At 32.0% G+C, this 15,059-nt stretch overlaps 2 protein-coding genes across 2 annotated transcripts; both read right to left on the bottom strand.

Moving 5' to 3' along the window:
• Window positions 1-610: 610 nt before the first annotated feature.
• On the bottom strand, window positions 611-1,435 carry LOC126891325 (uncharacterized). The gene has a single exon (XM_050660502.1). It carries the CDS (start codon window positions 1,433-1,435, stop codon window positions 611-613), a length of 825 nt encoding a protein of 274 aa, XP_050516459.1.
• Window positions 1,436-3,456: 2,021 nt separating this feature from the next.
• LOC126891324 (uncharacterized) lies at window positions 3,457-4,056 on the bottom strand. Its single transcript, XM_050660501.1, has one exon. The coding sequence runs from the start codon at window positions 4,054-4,056 to the stop codon at window positions 3,457-3,459; it is 600 nt and encodes a 199-aa protein (XP_050516458.1).
• Between the last annotated feature and the right edge of the window lie 11,003 nt (window positions 4,057-15,059).

Here is a 15,059-nt window from a genome sequence, read left to right as displayed (position 1 = left end):
CTATTAACAAAATGGTTAAAGGATCGGCTTTGGGCAACAAAATCGGATGTTTTTGTTAAAACTACATTGGGAGTTGGACAAACGTCCACCTACTCTAATTATTCCATTTTCAATAAATGGATTGAAACGACGTATGGAAGATTTTACAACTAGATTTTCAGAAAGGGCTTTATATTCTTCAGAAAAATGTTTTTGCTGGACAGCTCGCATTAATTCAATTTCTGCAATTTTTAAATCAAATAGAGATATCCGTTTATTTAAAGGCAATTTTCTAAGAAATCTCAATACGTATACTGTGGAATTTAAAAGTTTCGACCAACTGGAAAAATATTCAATAAGAGTATACAGCTAAGAAATTACACGAGTGACATTACCAAAGAAGGTTTGTGATCTATATTCAGAATCAAAATCATAATTTCCTGTCCGTTGACGGACTGAATAGGCCAATATTCTGGCTTCAACAGTAACCAATTTGGACCAGTAAACCATGTGGGATGGTTGACTAACGAAGAAGGAAACAAACCTCGAGAGGCGCAATCAACAACATTTTCCTTTCCAGGAACAAAAAAACCAATACTGTGACGGAACCATCTTATGAATTGTAACAACTCTATTTTGAACAAATAATTTGAGATTTTTCTCTGAGGACTTTATCCAGTTTTAAGACAATCATGGAATCACTTAAGGCAAAAATTTTATCAATATTATGTCTAGGAGAATAAGTTTCAATAGCATGTGAATGAAGCTTTGAGAGAAGAAGCGCTCCACAAAGCTCTAATCGAGGAAGAGTTATTTTAGACATTGGAGATACTTTAGATTGAGAGTACAGTAAAGTAACTTTAACTTGACCTGTACAATTAACAACCCTGGAATAAACAATGGCTGCATATCCAGCAGCACTTGCATCTGAAAATCCTACAAAAGACAACGACGAATTAGGTGTAACTGCTATATGGCGTGGAATTTGTATTTTGTATAGGACATGAAATTCATTTTGAAGCTTTTCCCATGCTATTTCGATTTCTTTTGGTACGGTACTATCCCAATCTACCTTTAGAGTCCAAAGTTTTTTTATCCAAATTTTAAGCAAGAGGGTTATAGGAGATAGGAATCCCAAGGGATCAAACATACGAGCAACAAGTGAGAGCATGTTTCTTTTTGTACAACGGGTCGATGAGGGTATTTCTAACCCAAAACTAAAATTGTCACATTTTTCTTTCCATTGCAATCCTAACACTTTGGAGACTGACTTATCAAATTGTTTGGTTTTGACCATTTGAAGGGGTTCGGGGATTGTCGATAGTAGATCTTTCGAGTTCGACATCCATTTGGTTAATTTAAAACCACCTTTTTGAAACAAATTAACTAACTGAGTGTGTGTAACTATAGCTTCAGAAACATTTGGAAAACTGCTAATAAAATCGTCTACATACATATCTCTTAAAATTGGGATGATAGCATCAGGAAAATTTTTAGATTCGTCATTACATAATTGTTTTATTACCCTGAGACTAAGATATGGTGAGGATTTTACTCCAAAAGTTAAAGTATTTAATTGGAAAATAGAAATAGGATCATTGGTATCAAATCTCCACAAAACTCTTTGAAACGAACAATGAGATTCAACCACTTTAACCTGCCTATACATTTGTTTCAAATCAGCAACAATTGCGATTGGAAAAATACGAAAATTCAGCAATATTGTGGTAGGATTATTTTGTAATTTTGGACCTTTATAAAGAATTTCATTTAATGACGGTCCTTTACTAGTTTTCATAGAGGCATCAAAGACTATTCTACAAGGAGTGGAAGGGCTATCTGGTTTAAAAACACAATGATGGGGAATATAATACGACAACGAATCAATGGTTTGAATGGGAACTAAACTCATGTGCTTTTGGTCTAAATAGTCTTGAAAGATATCACAGTAAAGCTTTCTAAGTTCTGGGTTTGGTGCGAGGCGATTTTCTAAGGACAATAATCTATTTTTAGCAAGAACAAAAGAATCACCCAGTACATTAGGATCATTTTGGAACGGCAACGAAACTGTGTATCTACCATCTGCATCTCTACATACATTTTCTAAAAATAAATTTTCACAAATTTCATCTTTTGATGAACTATTAGTAACAGTGGGCAAATCCTCTAATTCATACATTCTTTCGACCAAGGAATCTAAATTCAACAAAGGGTTACAGACGAAAGACAAATATGTGTGGATTTTTTCAAAATTTGGTGCAGCTGAGCCCATGACTACATAACCTAAACTAGTCTCAATAGCTGATAGAGAATCTTCGCATGACACTCTATTACAACCAATGATATTTGAAAAGACAGATAAGCCTAAAATACCATCTATCTTGCCAGGAAAAAAGAAATTCGGGTCAGCTAATTTCAAGTGTTCTATACTGTTAATACAGTCTTTGTCAACTGGTTGATCTGGCAACTTATTAGAGATTGTGTCTATAAGCAACACTTCTATAGGATATTGTATTTTTTTTATCAAAATGGGAAAAGATAACAATGTTGGTTTTACCTACTATCGGGGTGGTTGATCCTCCTATACCAGAGACTGTCAAATTTAATTTCGAATAACTTAGGCCTAATTTTCGGGAACAATCAAAAGTAAGAAAATTAGCAGAAGGACCACTATCTAACAAAAATCTAACCTTGTGAGCACTACCCCATTTATCAACAACTTTAACCATTATTGTCCCAAACAGACTAACAGAACTCGATTCTGATTCATTTGGGATATTTTTAGAATGGCGGACATGTAAACTAGAAGGATTATCAGAAGAACCAGAGGTAGGCTCAGTACTAGTGGAGGGAAATGGAACATTTTCATTAGGCCGAGTAGTATTTGGCTTATGCAACTTGGAATGGTACCTAGCTTTGCACACAACACAAGAAAATTTTGACGGACAATTGGATACTCGATGCTTTGACGAAAAACAATTTAAACATAAATTATTTTCCTTCACTAATTTAAATCTGGATTCAAATGGTAGCCCTAAAAAGTGGTTACAGTCTTTGATTAAATGTGGGCCTTTTTTACAAACAACACAATCTATAGAGGAATACTTATTCTGTTCTTGCAAATAAAACGATTTGTTCGGTTTTTGAAACGAAGAATTATTTTTGGAATTCCTTGATCTATCATTTTTAATAAGAGCTTTACTACGTTGGCGTAAAAATTTCAATAACTCATCATAAGCGGGTAAATCATTATTATTTCTTATTAAATCAAATGAATCTATGGTATCTTGTGGTAATTTTAACATAGCTAAATAAGTTAAAATATGATCATCTAAATTATCGAGATTTAATCGTTTTAGTGCAGAAACATTAGTATCAAATTTTTCCAAAAATATTTCCAAATAGGATGCATTATTAGATTGCAAACCGCGAAAATTAACAATTCGATCCATATAGAGATTAAACAAATAATTTTTATCATCTTTCAACAAGCATATTCCAAATAATATCATAATTATTAGGAATGGGTTCTATTGAGCTACAGCTTTTCAAGGCTTTCCCGGAAATACAACTCAACAAATACTGCAGCTTATCGGACTTGGGATATTCTATTTTGTTATGAACAAATTCTTTGAAATTTTCATAGAAAACAGGCCACAGAGATATATCTTCACCATCAAACTTAACTAATTCAAATTTAGGCATTTTAATATTATAATTATTAGTAATATTGGGATTATTACTCAAAACAACAGGTTTATTTATTAATAATGAAGCTAAATATTCAATATTGGAGTAGAGAACATAAAATGCATCTAAATGCGTATGGTAAGCAACGCCAGCATCTGGCTCCATCTCTTGTTTTAATATAACGATATCTTGAACAATTTCCTCATATTCTGATAGAGTTTTTTCGAAAGTACTATATCTAACTGCAAAGTTACGCATTTTTGAGGCATTTTCTGGATCTTTTTCTAAGGCCGACCCGGCATCGTAACATAATTGAGCCCTACGAAAGATAGTTTCACGTTTAGAGCATAATCGCTCCAATTTTAGTTCGTTTTGACTTTTAGGCATGTTTAATAATAAATATTGAAATTCTTTCAAAAAATTATCAATGATGAAGAAATAAAATGGAACAAAAACCAAAATATGTCAAGAATAGTAGTTAGGTGTATATATTTTTTCAACAATTACTAAAATTTTATTAAACTAAATCCAAACAAATTATTTTTAGGTTTGCAAAATATCCAAATCAAATACACGGTTCCCGGGAAGGGGGGTTATCGTGGGAGGTCTTGTCACTGGGAATTTTCCGGCGTCAACTTATTTCTTAATGATTCTTTAGCCAAAATTCACTGAGAGCGAAATCGCAGCACGTTCTTTTTTTAACTAAACGCGAAATGAATTTTTTCTGCACAAAGCTCTACTATTCCGTAAGCATTTTACATCGTTTGAAATTCATATTGTATTACCAATATTTTTTTTCTTTCAAAATCTCTCAGAAGTAGTTTTGGTGACATTAATACATTAGCCTGAATTTTTTCAGATTTTTCTGACTACTCTAAGACCACTTTTTGAGGCTTTGAAAATGATTTTTTCACTTTTTTAACAGTTTTAAACGCTTTTAAAGATAGTGCTCTTTGTCCGGGTGTGAATATATAAATATACTTTATTCAATTTAATGATATTATTAGTATATTTATATAAAGACAAAATACAAGCTTAAATTATGCGCCAATTTAAAAAATTAACTATAAGAGAGGTATGTATTTTTGCATTACAGATGTTACAGGTAGAAATTCAATAACCATGCCGAATTCGACAAAAAATTAATGCCGTACAAAGGTATAATGGAACGCATATTTAAAATGGCATTATGTCATAATAATATTATTATTTAAAAAAAATGTTTTCTTTTTCAGTACAAAAAATGTTGTAACACTTTGCCAATTTATTATACATCTAATATCTCTAATATTTGTTAATATTTTGCGGTCAACATATATCTGCATATTTATTTATATAATAAATAAATAATATAATATAATTATGTATGTTATCGAATTTCTACCTGTAACATCTATAGTGCAAAAATACGTATCTCACTTATATACTCTCGGACAAAAATATTGCATATGCATGTGGAATGAAATTTTTTGTGCTGCTATCCTTAGCCCTCCTGTATCATAGGAATAGGATTTATTTTCCGAATGCCATTTTTTAAAGTATCACATAAATACTATAATCGGATTTAAATCTGATCTGATCTCTATATACTGGCCAATATAATTTTTAAATTGAATCTCTTCAAGATAAGTATTCACTATGCTAACGACAAGAAGTGCATTAGCACCAATATGTCATATCCAATATGGCAAAACATGATCTTCTACAATGTACATATCAGTTGGCATTCGCCTAATCACCTTCACGTGTTCGGTATGTCCTTTCAAAGCAATACCGCTCCATAGAACTATGTCGCCAGCACCAAAACTAACGTTCTGTATGAAGTTACAACTGACATACTGTTCGCCAACTCTTCTGTAGACGAAGTCTTGTAAATCTTGCTTCCATATGGTGAACGGTATGCCAGATGTAACCACATACAGAGGGTTAATTTTGGTGGTGGCGGCATAGTGCTATGGAGTGGTATTTCTTGGTAAGGAGATACTGAACTTGTGGAGGTGATTGGGTGAATGACAGCTGATATGTACATTAAAACATTTTAGAAGATCATGTTTTGCCATTTACCAGCCATATTCTATAACAAATTTGTGTACCATGACGCAGGTCTTAATGTCGGTAGAATAGTGAATACTTACCTTGATGAGATTCAATTTAAAAATTATATTGGCCACCATATAGCCCACATTAAATTTAAATCCGATTATACCATTTATATGAAACATTAAAACATCGGATTCTGAAAAGAAATCCTATTTCTATGACACTGAGGGCAGCACAATTTTTTTTATTTCACACGTTAATTTCAAAATATGCAAAATTTTTGTCAGTGAGTGTATATTAGTTTATTTTTCAAATTGGCGCCTAATTTAAGCTTGTATTTTGTGTTTATATATATACTAATAATATCATTAAATTTAATCAAGTATATTTATATACTTACACCCTGAAAAAGAGCACTATCTCAAAAGCGTTTAAAAGAGTCAAAAAAGTGAAAAAATCATTTTCAAAGCCTCAAAAAGTGGTCTTAGAGCAGTCAGAAAAATCTGAAAAAAATTCAAGCTAATGTATTAATGTCCCCAAAACTACTTCTGATAGATTGGGAAAGAAAAAAAATATTGGAAATACAATATGAATTTCAAACGATGTAAAATACTTACGGAATAGTAGAGCTTTGTGCAGAAAAAATGCATTTCGCGCTTAGTTAAAAAAAGAACGTGCTGCGATTTCGCTCTCAGTGAATTTTGACTAAAGAATCATTAAGAAATAAGTTGACGCCGGAAAATTTCCAGTGACAAGACCTCCCACGATAACCCCCCTTCCCGGGAACCGTGAATATATTTACTTAATCAAAATCGATTTCACTAAGCGATGGGTTCAGAAGCAAAAACACGAATTCAATGTTCTAACTATAGTCGACCGAAGAACAAGGTTTTTCTATACACGACAAAAAAGGATACCTACACGACGATTTAATTAGATTTTAACACGACAAAATATAATATACCGATTGCAATTATAATCTTAAATAAATTAATCCAATGCGAAAAATACGATAGATCTTGAACCGGCAAAACAACAACGAAATTGATTCAATAGGATCCGGCTCGAAGGACCAAAAACTTATGGGGTGGCGATTACGCGAATGCTGGTTTATTACGCAATCAAATTTAAAATGGACTGTAGGGAAATAATAACAAACAAATCTTACCTTATTTTAACTGGTAGGTCGAGAAGTCTTCAGTTATTAGTAAGGTGAAGGAAGGAGGGAGAAAGGGTTAATTTATTTTTACTATAACTGAAACCGGCGTTTTTTGGCGACACTGGATAACTATGCGAAACGACTTAACGATTGAATTTGTTCTTACTTACTGAGGCTACTACTAGTTACTACTAACGAAAGGTAATTAAACAGAAAACAAAAAATTTAGTACAATATATGGGCAAGAAAATAGGCCAGGTACTTCGAATGAAATAAATTTAATGTGGCCAAAACAGTTAGATTGTCCTAATATCTTAGAATATGTTACTTTCCACATACCACGTCGTGATCTAAGGCAACAACCAACTTTTCGAATTCCCTTTCATAGAACAACTTGTGGTGTGAATAATCCTCTTGACAGATGCATGTCTTTGGCCAATAATCTGCAGATTGACTTATTTAAATACTTTGAACCAACTAAAGAGGTACATACCTATCTTGTATTACATAGTATTAAGTTTGTTTAAAATGTTTTTGTTTTAATAGTTTAAAATGTTTTTGTTTTAATAGTTTAAAATTACTATTTTTTTAATAGTCTATGTACTAGTTATCTCAATGATCTGGCTAGGTTCATTAAGTCTGATACCATTATAATTACTTTTTTTTAACTTGGATATACCTAGTTATAAGATCTAACCTGTTTTAAAATTTAACTTATGTTTTTGTACTGTTAATGGGGGTATCCCGTATATAAATAAATATGTAAATAAAAAAATAAATAAAATCGCATATTCAAGGTTTAAATTTTTCATTTTTTATCATCTTCAGTCTTTTTTGCTTAATATTTATTTCTACAGTTGCTCAGACAATTATATGATCACTTGCGACCGAAAATTGATTTTCGACTTACATCTTTAACATCTGTTTTTTGTTCGTGATGGTAGTTATACAGTGAGGACGTTTGAGTTGGAATAAATTCATTATCTTGAGAATGGGTGAATTTGGAGAGAAATCCTGAGGCAGTGCGATTTTTATTTTTAAATTATGACTTTTTGGCATATATATATATATATATATATATATATATATATATATATATATATATATATATATATATCATACTAGTGACGTCATCCATCTGGGCGTGATGACGAAATCGATGATTTTTTTAAATGAGAGTATGGGTTGTCTGATAGCTCATTTGAAAGGGTATTTAAGTCTCTATTCAGTATTCAGTATTAACGTTAACATAATTATTTATACAGGGTGTACAAAAAAAAAATTTTTTATTAAATTAATTTACACAAAAAGAAGAATACAAGCAATTTATTTAACCCTTAAACGCCCAACCTTTTTTAGGTTCCATGTACGTCCAAGGGTGGGTAAAAAATGTCCACCTCTAAAATACCTAATATATTTATTGAGAGTTGTTGGACATAGATTAAACTTAAGAATCTTATGCTTAATAAACACAGCATCTTCTAAAACATTCATATAAACAATTTACAAACCTTACAACAAAATTACAATGTATATCAAAATTAAAATACCAGTAAAAGCCAGTAATTCAGATTTGTCGATTTTCTCCACATTCTTCCTTTCAGCCTCCTCATTGACGGATAATTATGTGGATTATGTAATTATTCGTCGATAATTATATGGATTATGTTACTACCAACGAGAAATTATATAGAAACCTTTAGTATCAAGTTTTACCAAGGGTGTACTTTTTATGCCCACCCATATTTAACTCAAGATATTACTTTTATTTTCAAAAATATCTGTAAAACCAAATTAACATTCGATAAAGGGCTGTTTTTTAACAATAAATTATTTTTAAAATTTTTTTGAACACGTAATAAATATGTTACAAGGGAATACGCATTATAGTGCGGCAGATTCGTGCAAATATTATAAGAATTGCACATTTAATGATACAAGCGTATAATTTGGTTCACATATACTGCACATATAAAGGTTCAAATTTAGATATGAGGCCATCTCAGTTTTTGCCTTTTACAAAAATGGCGGTCATTCAAAATGGGCGACTATACATATATGACTAATATCACGATATCTTTTGAATGAAAAGTTCGATTTCAACCAAATTTGGTACGTAGGTTCGCTTTGTGATTTACAAGATCGATGTCGTGAACTGGAAGAATCGGTTTACCAGAAGTTGTGTTTTTCCTGGTTTTTTATGTAAAACTATTTTATATTATGTAAATAATTTATTTTCAATTTTTTCACCCTGTAATATATTAATTTTTCAAAATGGTAATACGACTATTGAAAAGAGCGCAAGAATATGTTTTAGGAAATATTTTGAACTTTTTAGTAATGTTAATTATAATTACCATTTAATAAATGCATAACGTATCTTCACATGTACCTATGTGTGGCAGATTCGTGCAAATATTATAAGAATTATTGTAAATTTAATAGTAGAGTCATATAATTTGGAACATATACTACACATACAAAAGTTCAAATTTAGATATGAGGGTATCTGAGATTTTGCCTTTTACAAAACTGGCAAGCATTCAAAATGGCGGCTATACATATGTGAATAATAGCACGATAACTTTTGAACGAAAAGTCCGAATTTAGCAAAATTTGGTATCAAGTTTCTTTTTTTGATGAATAAGATCGAGTCTTGAACCGGAAGAATCGGTTTACCAGTAGTTGTGTTTTTACTGTTTTTTATGTAAAAATATGTTGTTGTTTTTTCAATTCTTTCACCCTGTATATATCAATTTTTCAAAAAGGTAATACCGCCAATGAAAATAGTGTAAAAATATTTTTTAGAAACGATTTTGAACTTTTTAGTTATGTTAATTACCATTTAATAAATGCATAACGTATCTTCACATGTACCTATGTGCGGTAGATTCATTTTGAATGCCCGCCATTTTTGTAAAAGTCAAAATCTGAGATGGCCTCATATCTAAGTTTGAATCTTTGAATGTTTAGTGTGTGTGGTCCAAATTATATGCTTTTACCATTAAATGTACAATAATTCTTATATTATTTGCACGAATGCGCCGCACATAGGTTCATAGGTACATGTTAAGATACGTTATGCATTTATTAATCGGTAATTAACATAACTAAAGAGTTCAAAATATTTCCTAAAAAATATTTTACGCTCTTTTCAACGTCGGTATTAACTTTTTGAAAAATTAATATATACGGGGTGAAATAATTGTTAAAAACAACATGTTTTTACATAAAAGTCAGGAAAAACACAACTTCTGGTAAATCGATTCTTCCATTTCAAAACCTTGGTCGTACAGATCAAAAAAATAATCTATATACCAAATTTGGTTGAAATCGGACTTTTCGTTCAAAAGTTATCGTGCTATTAGTCACATATGTATAGTCGCCATTTTGCATGCCCTCCATTTTTGTAAAAGGTAAAATCTGAGATGGCCTTATATCTAAATTTGAACCTAGATGTGTGTAGTATATGTGGTCCAAATTATATGCTTCTACCATTAAATGCACAATAATTCTTATAATGTTTGCACGAATTTGCCACACATAGGTAAATGTGAAGATACGTTATGCATTTATTAAATGGTAATTAACATAACTAAAAAGTTCGAAATATTTTCTACAAAATATTTTTAAGCTCTTTTCAATTGCGGTATTACATTTTTGAAAAATTAATATATACAGAGGGAAAAAATTGAAAAAAAAACATATTTTTACATAAACAACCAGTAAAAACATAACTTCTGGTAAACCGATTCTTCCGGTTCTTCAGGTTCTGGTAAGTCTTCACATACATCTTGTAAATAAAAAAACCTATATACCAAATTTGGTTGAGATCGGACTTTTCGTTCAAAAGTTATGGTACTATTAAACACATAAGTATAGCCGCCATTTTGAACGCCCGCCATTTTTGTAAAAGGCAAAATCTGAGATGGCCTCATATCTAAATTTGAACCTTTATATGTGTAGTATATGTGGTCCAAATTATATGCTTGTATCATTAAATGTGCAATTGTTTCACATATCGGCCTCACTATTAGGTGGACATTTTTTACCTATCCTTGGGCGTTTAAGGGTTAATTCAAAATACATTTTACTGCTGTCAGAAAAACAGGCAATAATGTTTAAATCACAAATAAACATTGTTGTTCGCTTAACTTCAATGTTCAAACTGCTAAGAGACAGGTGGGCGGCAGTTTTAACATTGAATTTAAGCGAAAAACAGTGTTTATTTGTCAAATAAACATTTCTATTTGTTTTTTGACAGAACTCAAATGTATTTTGAAATAAATGAATTACATACATTCTTATTTTTGTCTCAATTAATTTTAATAACCTTCATTCAATTCATTAACATCGTTGTTTCTCCTGATTCTCCATGTGCAGTCTTTCTCTTGCAGCAGGTCATATAATTTTAGCAGTATTTTGCTCTAGAATGTTCTGAGTAGGGCTTCATCACTTTTCGTCATTACCCAGGTTTAACAACCATAGGTTACTACAAGTTATATAAATTGTTTTCCAATAGGAAATTTAAGACTATTTCGCCTCTTATGTTTCTACCAGGTGTGCCAAAATTTACAAGAGCATTTCAGCTGGATTGGTCTTTACTTCTCATCTTCTTCTGTTGGCATCATAACCCTGGATGGGTCTTTGTCTGGCTATGACCTTCCATTCAGATCTCTTTTGTGCCCTTCTTCTCCATTGTCTAATGTTCATGGTTTTCTGGTTGTGTTCTATGTCATCCAACCATGTCGTTCTGAACCTTCATTTTTTTCGCCTTCGTTTTTTATGTCGAATAATTTTGATGTTATCAATCTTTTATTAGCATAGTATGTACGATTCCCGCTGGAAATACGGGTATCCACGTGTTCAATTGTATAGTTGTCTGTTGTGATATCATTTTCATTGTCACCTGTTTTTTGATAGTCATGTACTTCGTTTATTTTAATCCCTCTTTTTCATGAATCAGGATCAATTTCTTTAAATGCTTTCATTAGTAGTGGCTTGTTCCTACTAATGATAGCTACATCGTCTGCTGCAGTAATTTGTTCTGTTTTAGTGTTCATATGACAGGTTACATTGGAGATAGGTTGATAGTGTTTCTATGTCTCACTCCGATATTGATGTCAAACAGGGGGTCAGTTCTCCATCTACTCTGACTGCGGCTTTTGAACACTGCGACGTCATTTTTATGAGGCTGATATGTTTCTTAGGTATACCCAGATTATGAAGGTCTTCCAGCATTATGTCCCTTTTCACACTATCAAAAGCTTGTTTAAAGTCTATATGAGTACCCACATAATATTATATAGTTTATAGTTCTATGTCATATTCCTAAGCTTTTTCTTATATTATTCTTAGTATGAATATATTATCTGTAGTGGCTCTATTTAGTCTGATTCCATTTTGGTAAACACCAATTATATTTTCGGACTATTCTAACAATCGATTGTAGATTATACCAGAAAGAATTTTTTATATTACATTTAGCAATGTAATTGGCCTATAATTCTGGCATTCTCTTCTCCTTTTTTATATATTGGCTGTATAAGGTCAACTGTCTGTTCCTAATAATCTAGGTATACCTAGATTATGAAGGTTTTCCAGCATTACGTCTCTTTTCACACTATCAAAAGCTTATTTAAAGTCTATATGAGTACCCACATAATATTATATAGTTTATAGTTCTATGTCGTATTCCTAAGCTTTTTCTTATATTATTCTTAGTATGAATATATTATCTGTAGTGGCTCTATTTAGTCTGATTCCATTTTGATAAACACCAATTATATTTTCGGACTATTCTAACAATCGATAGTAGATTATACCAGAAAGAATTTTGTATATTACATTTAGCAATGTAATTGGCCTATAATTCTGGCATTCTCTTTTATCTCCTTTTTTATATATTGGCTGTATAAGGTCAACTGTCCGTTCCTAATAATCTAGGTATACCTAGATTATGAAGGTCTTCCAGCATTATGTCTCTTTTCACACTATCAAAAGCTTGTTTAAAGTCTAAGTACCCACATAATATTATATAGTTTATAGTTCTATGTCGTATTCCTAAACTTTTTCTTATATCGTTCTTAGTATGAATATATTATCTATAGTGGCTCTATTGAGTCTGATTCCATTTTGATAAAGACCAATTATATTTTCGAACTATTCTAACAATCAATTGTAGATTATACCAGAAAGAATTTTGTATATTACATTTAGCAATGTAATTGGCCTATAATTCTGGCCTTCTCTTTTATCTCCTTTTTATATATTGGTTGTATAAGGTAAACTGTCCGTTCCTTTGGCATTTGTTCCTAGGTCCATATTAATGTTATTAGTTAATGAATTCTTCCCCAGAGTTCAGATCCTCCATGTTTCAGTAATTCTGCTGAAATTCTGCCAGTTCCTGGCGCGTTGTTGATTTTTTGTTTATATTATTTGAACCACTTCATAACTCGGATTTTCAATGTGCTGCTCTGCGGTATAATATATTGTCTAGTTTTGATCATTTGCGTTGTCTGTATTTAGATTTTCTTCGAAGCATTCTTTCCATTTCATTATAATAATTTTTTGCTTCTCTGTTAGTGGTTCTCCGTCCTTGTCTTTGCATATTGTCAATTTTGGTCTAAATGATTTCTATTGAATTTCTAGTGAGCGGCCGTAGCGTAACGGCATAATCGCTGGCCTCATACGCCAGTGCACGTGGGTTCGAGCCCTGCCAAAGACAAACAATTTTTCATTTCTAAAAATGATACGCGTCGTCTCACCGTGCCTTGAGCACGTTAAGCCGTCGGTCCACCTGGGCTAGTGTACATCGACACTAGTTACTTGAAACAGGGTTAAAGATGTAAATGGCGCCGGAACAATCCGAAAGGATCTCCCCGGCAAAAATTCCATAAGATATTATTGAATTTCTAATGAATTTCTAAATGCTTTGTGTGCTTTCTTTTATAGAATTTGCTTCTTATCTGTTGTTATGCTCTAGGATTCCTTTTACTTGTTTTTTTCAAAGCCTCTCTTTTTTTTCTTCTACAGATTCTAGTCGCTTGTATTCTCTTTTCGTTGTAAATCTCCCTGGTTTAGCCTAGCTTGCCTTTTTCTCCTCTATTGCTTTATGCATACCCATTTCGGGCTTTACTCCTATTTTGGCATTAAAATCACCACATTGTAAAATGTTCGTCTTCTGTAACAGCTGTGTACAAGTGGTCATAAAACTGTTTGTTCTATTTCTTCGTCGGCGTGATCCAATGTTTATGCAGACTTTTGCCAACATAACTTTTATGGATACTACTTTTACGGATGGATATATTCTCAGCTAATTTTTTATTAATAAAGAACCCTATACCTCCATTTCCATCGTTCTCTCTATGATAAGAAATGTGACGGAATTTTAAAGTGATTAGGCTTTCTCTTTTCCTTCTAATCTCTGCGACTCACAACTATGTATGGCTTGTTCAGTTTAGTTTCCATTTCAATAAAAATTGTTTTTAAATATGTCAGATTTTTGTCCTTCCCGGAATTCACGGAACTACTGATGCTTTGTCAGTGTGAGATTCTAAATTTTTAATTCTACTCGCCTGGGGTAACAGACCTGGATCCCGCGTACGAAAAAAAGTTAATTAATAGCAAGCTGAAAATTTGTTAATAGCTTAACAGTGTCTAGTCGGACAAACTTTGATGTATGGGAACACTGGAACAGGGGAAGTTTTAATTGTGGAACAGGTTAAAAATTTGGAACGTCAGACTACGAAACCGTTCCATGTATTATGTCAGACAGAACTTCCAATTGATTTGTTACCATTTTATTAAACTCTCATGCAAAAAACAGACTGGTGTTTATCACCAACTGGGCATTTTAATGAGTGAAACACGAAGAACTTGTCAAATGACAGGAATCAGATTGGTTAGCAATAAGAATCTCAAATCAACAATCTCAGATAAACAAATTAATTTTGGATGTTCTGTCCGACAAAATACATGGGACGTTTTTGTAATCTGATGTTCCAAACTTTTAAACTGTTCCACAATTAACACTTCCTCTCTTCCAGTGTTCCGTTAGACCAAAGTTTGTCTGACTAGACACCGTTAAGCTATTAACAAATTTTCAGCTTGCTATTAATCAACTTTTTTTTGGTAAGCGGGATCCTGCCTATAAATCCGTTTTCGTTTTCAAATGGGACATAATAAATCC

The sequence above is a fragment of the Diabrotica virgifera genome, chromosome 9 (assembly GCF_917563875.1).
Source record: "Diabrotica virgifera virgifera chromosome 9, PGI_DIABVI_V3a".
Lineage (NCBI taxonomy): Eukaryota > Metazoa > Arthropoda > Insecta > Coleoptera > Chrysomelidae > Diabrotica > Diabrotica virgifera.
Note: the sequence above shows the minus strand (reverse complement) of the source record. Positions and strands in the feature narration are given on the sequence as shown.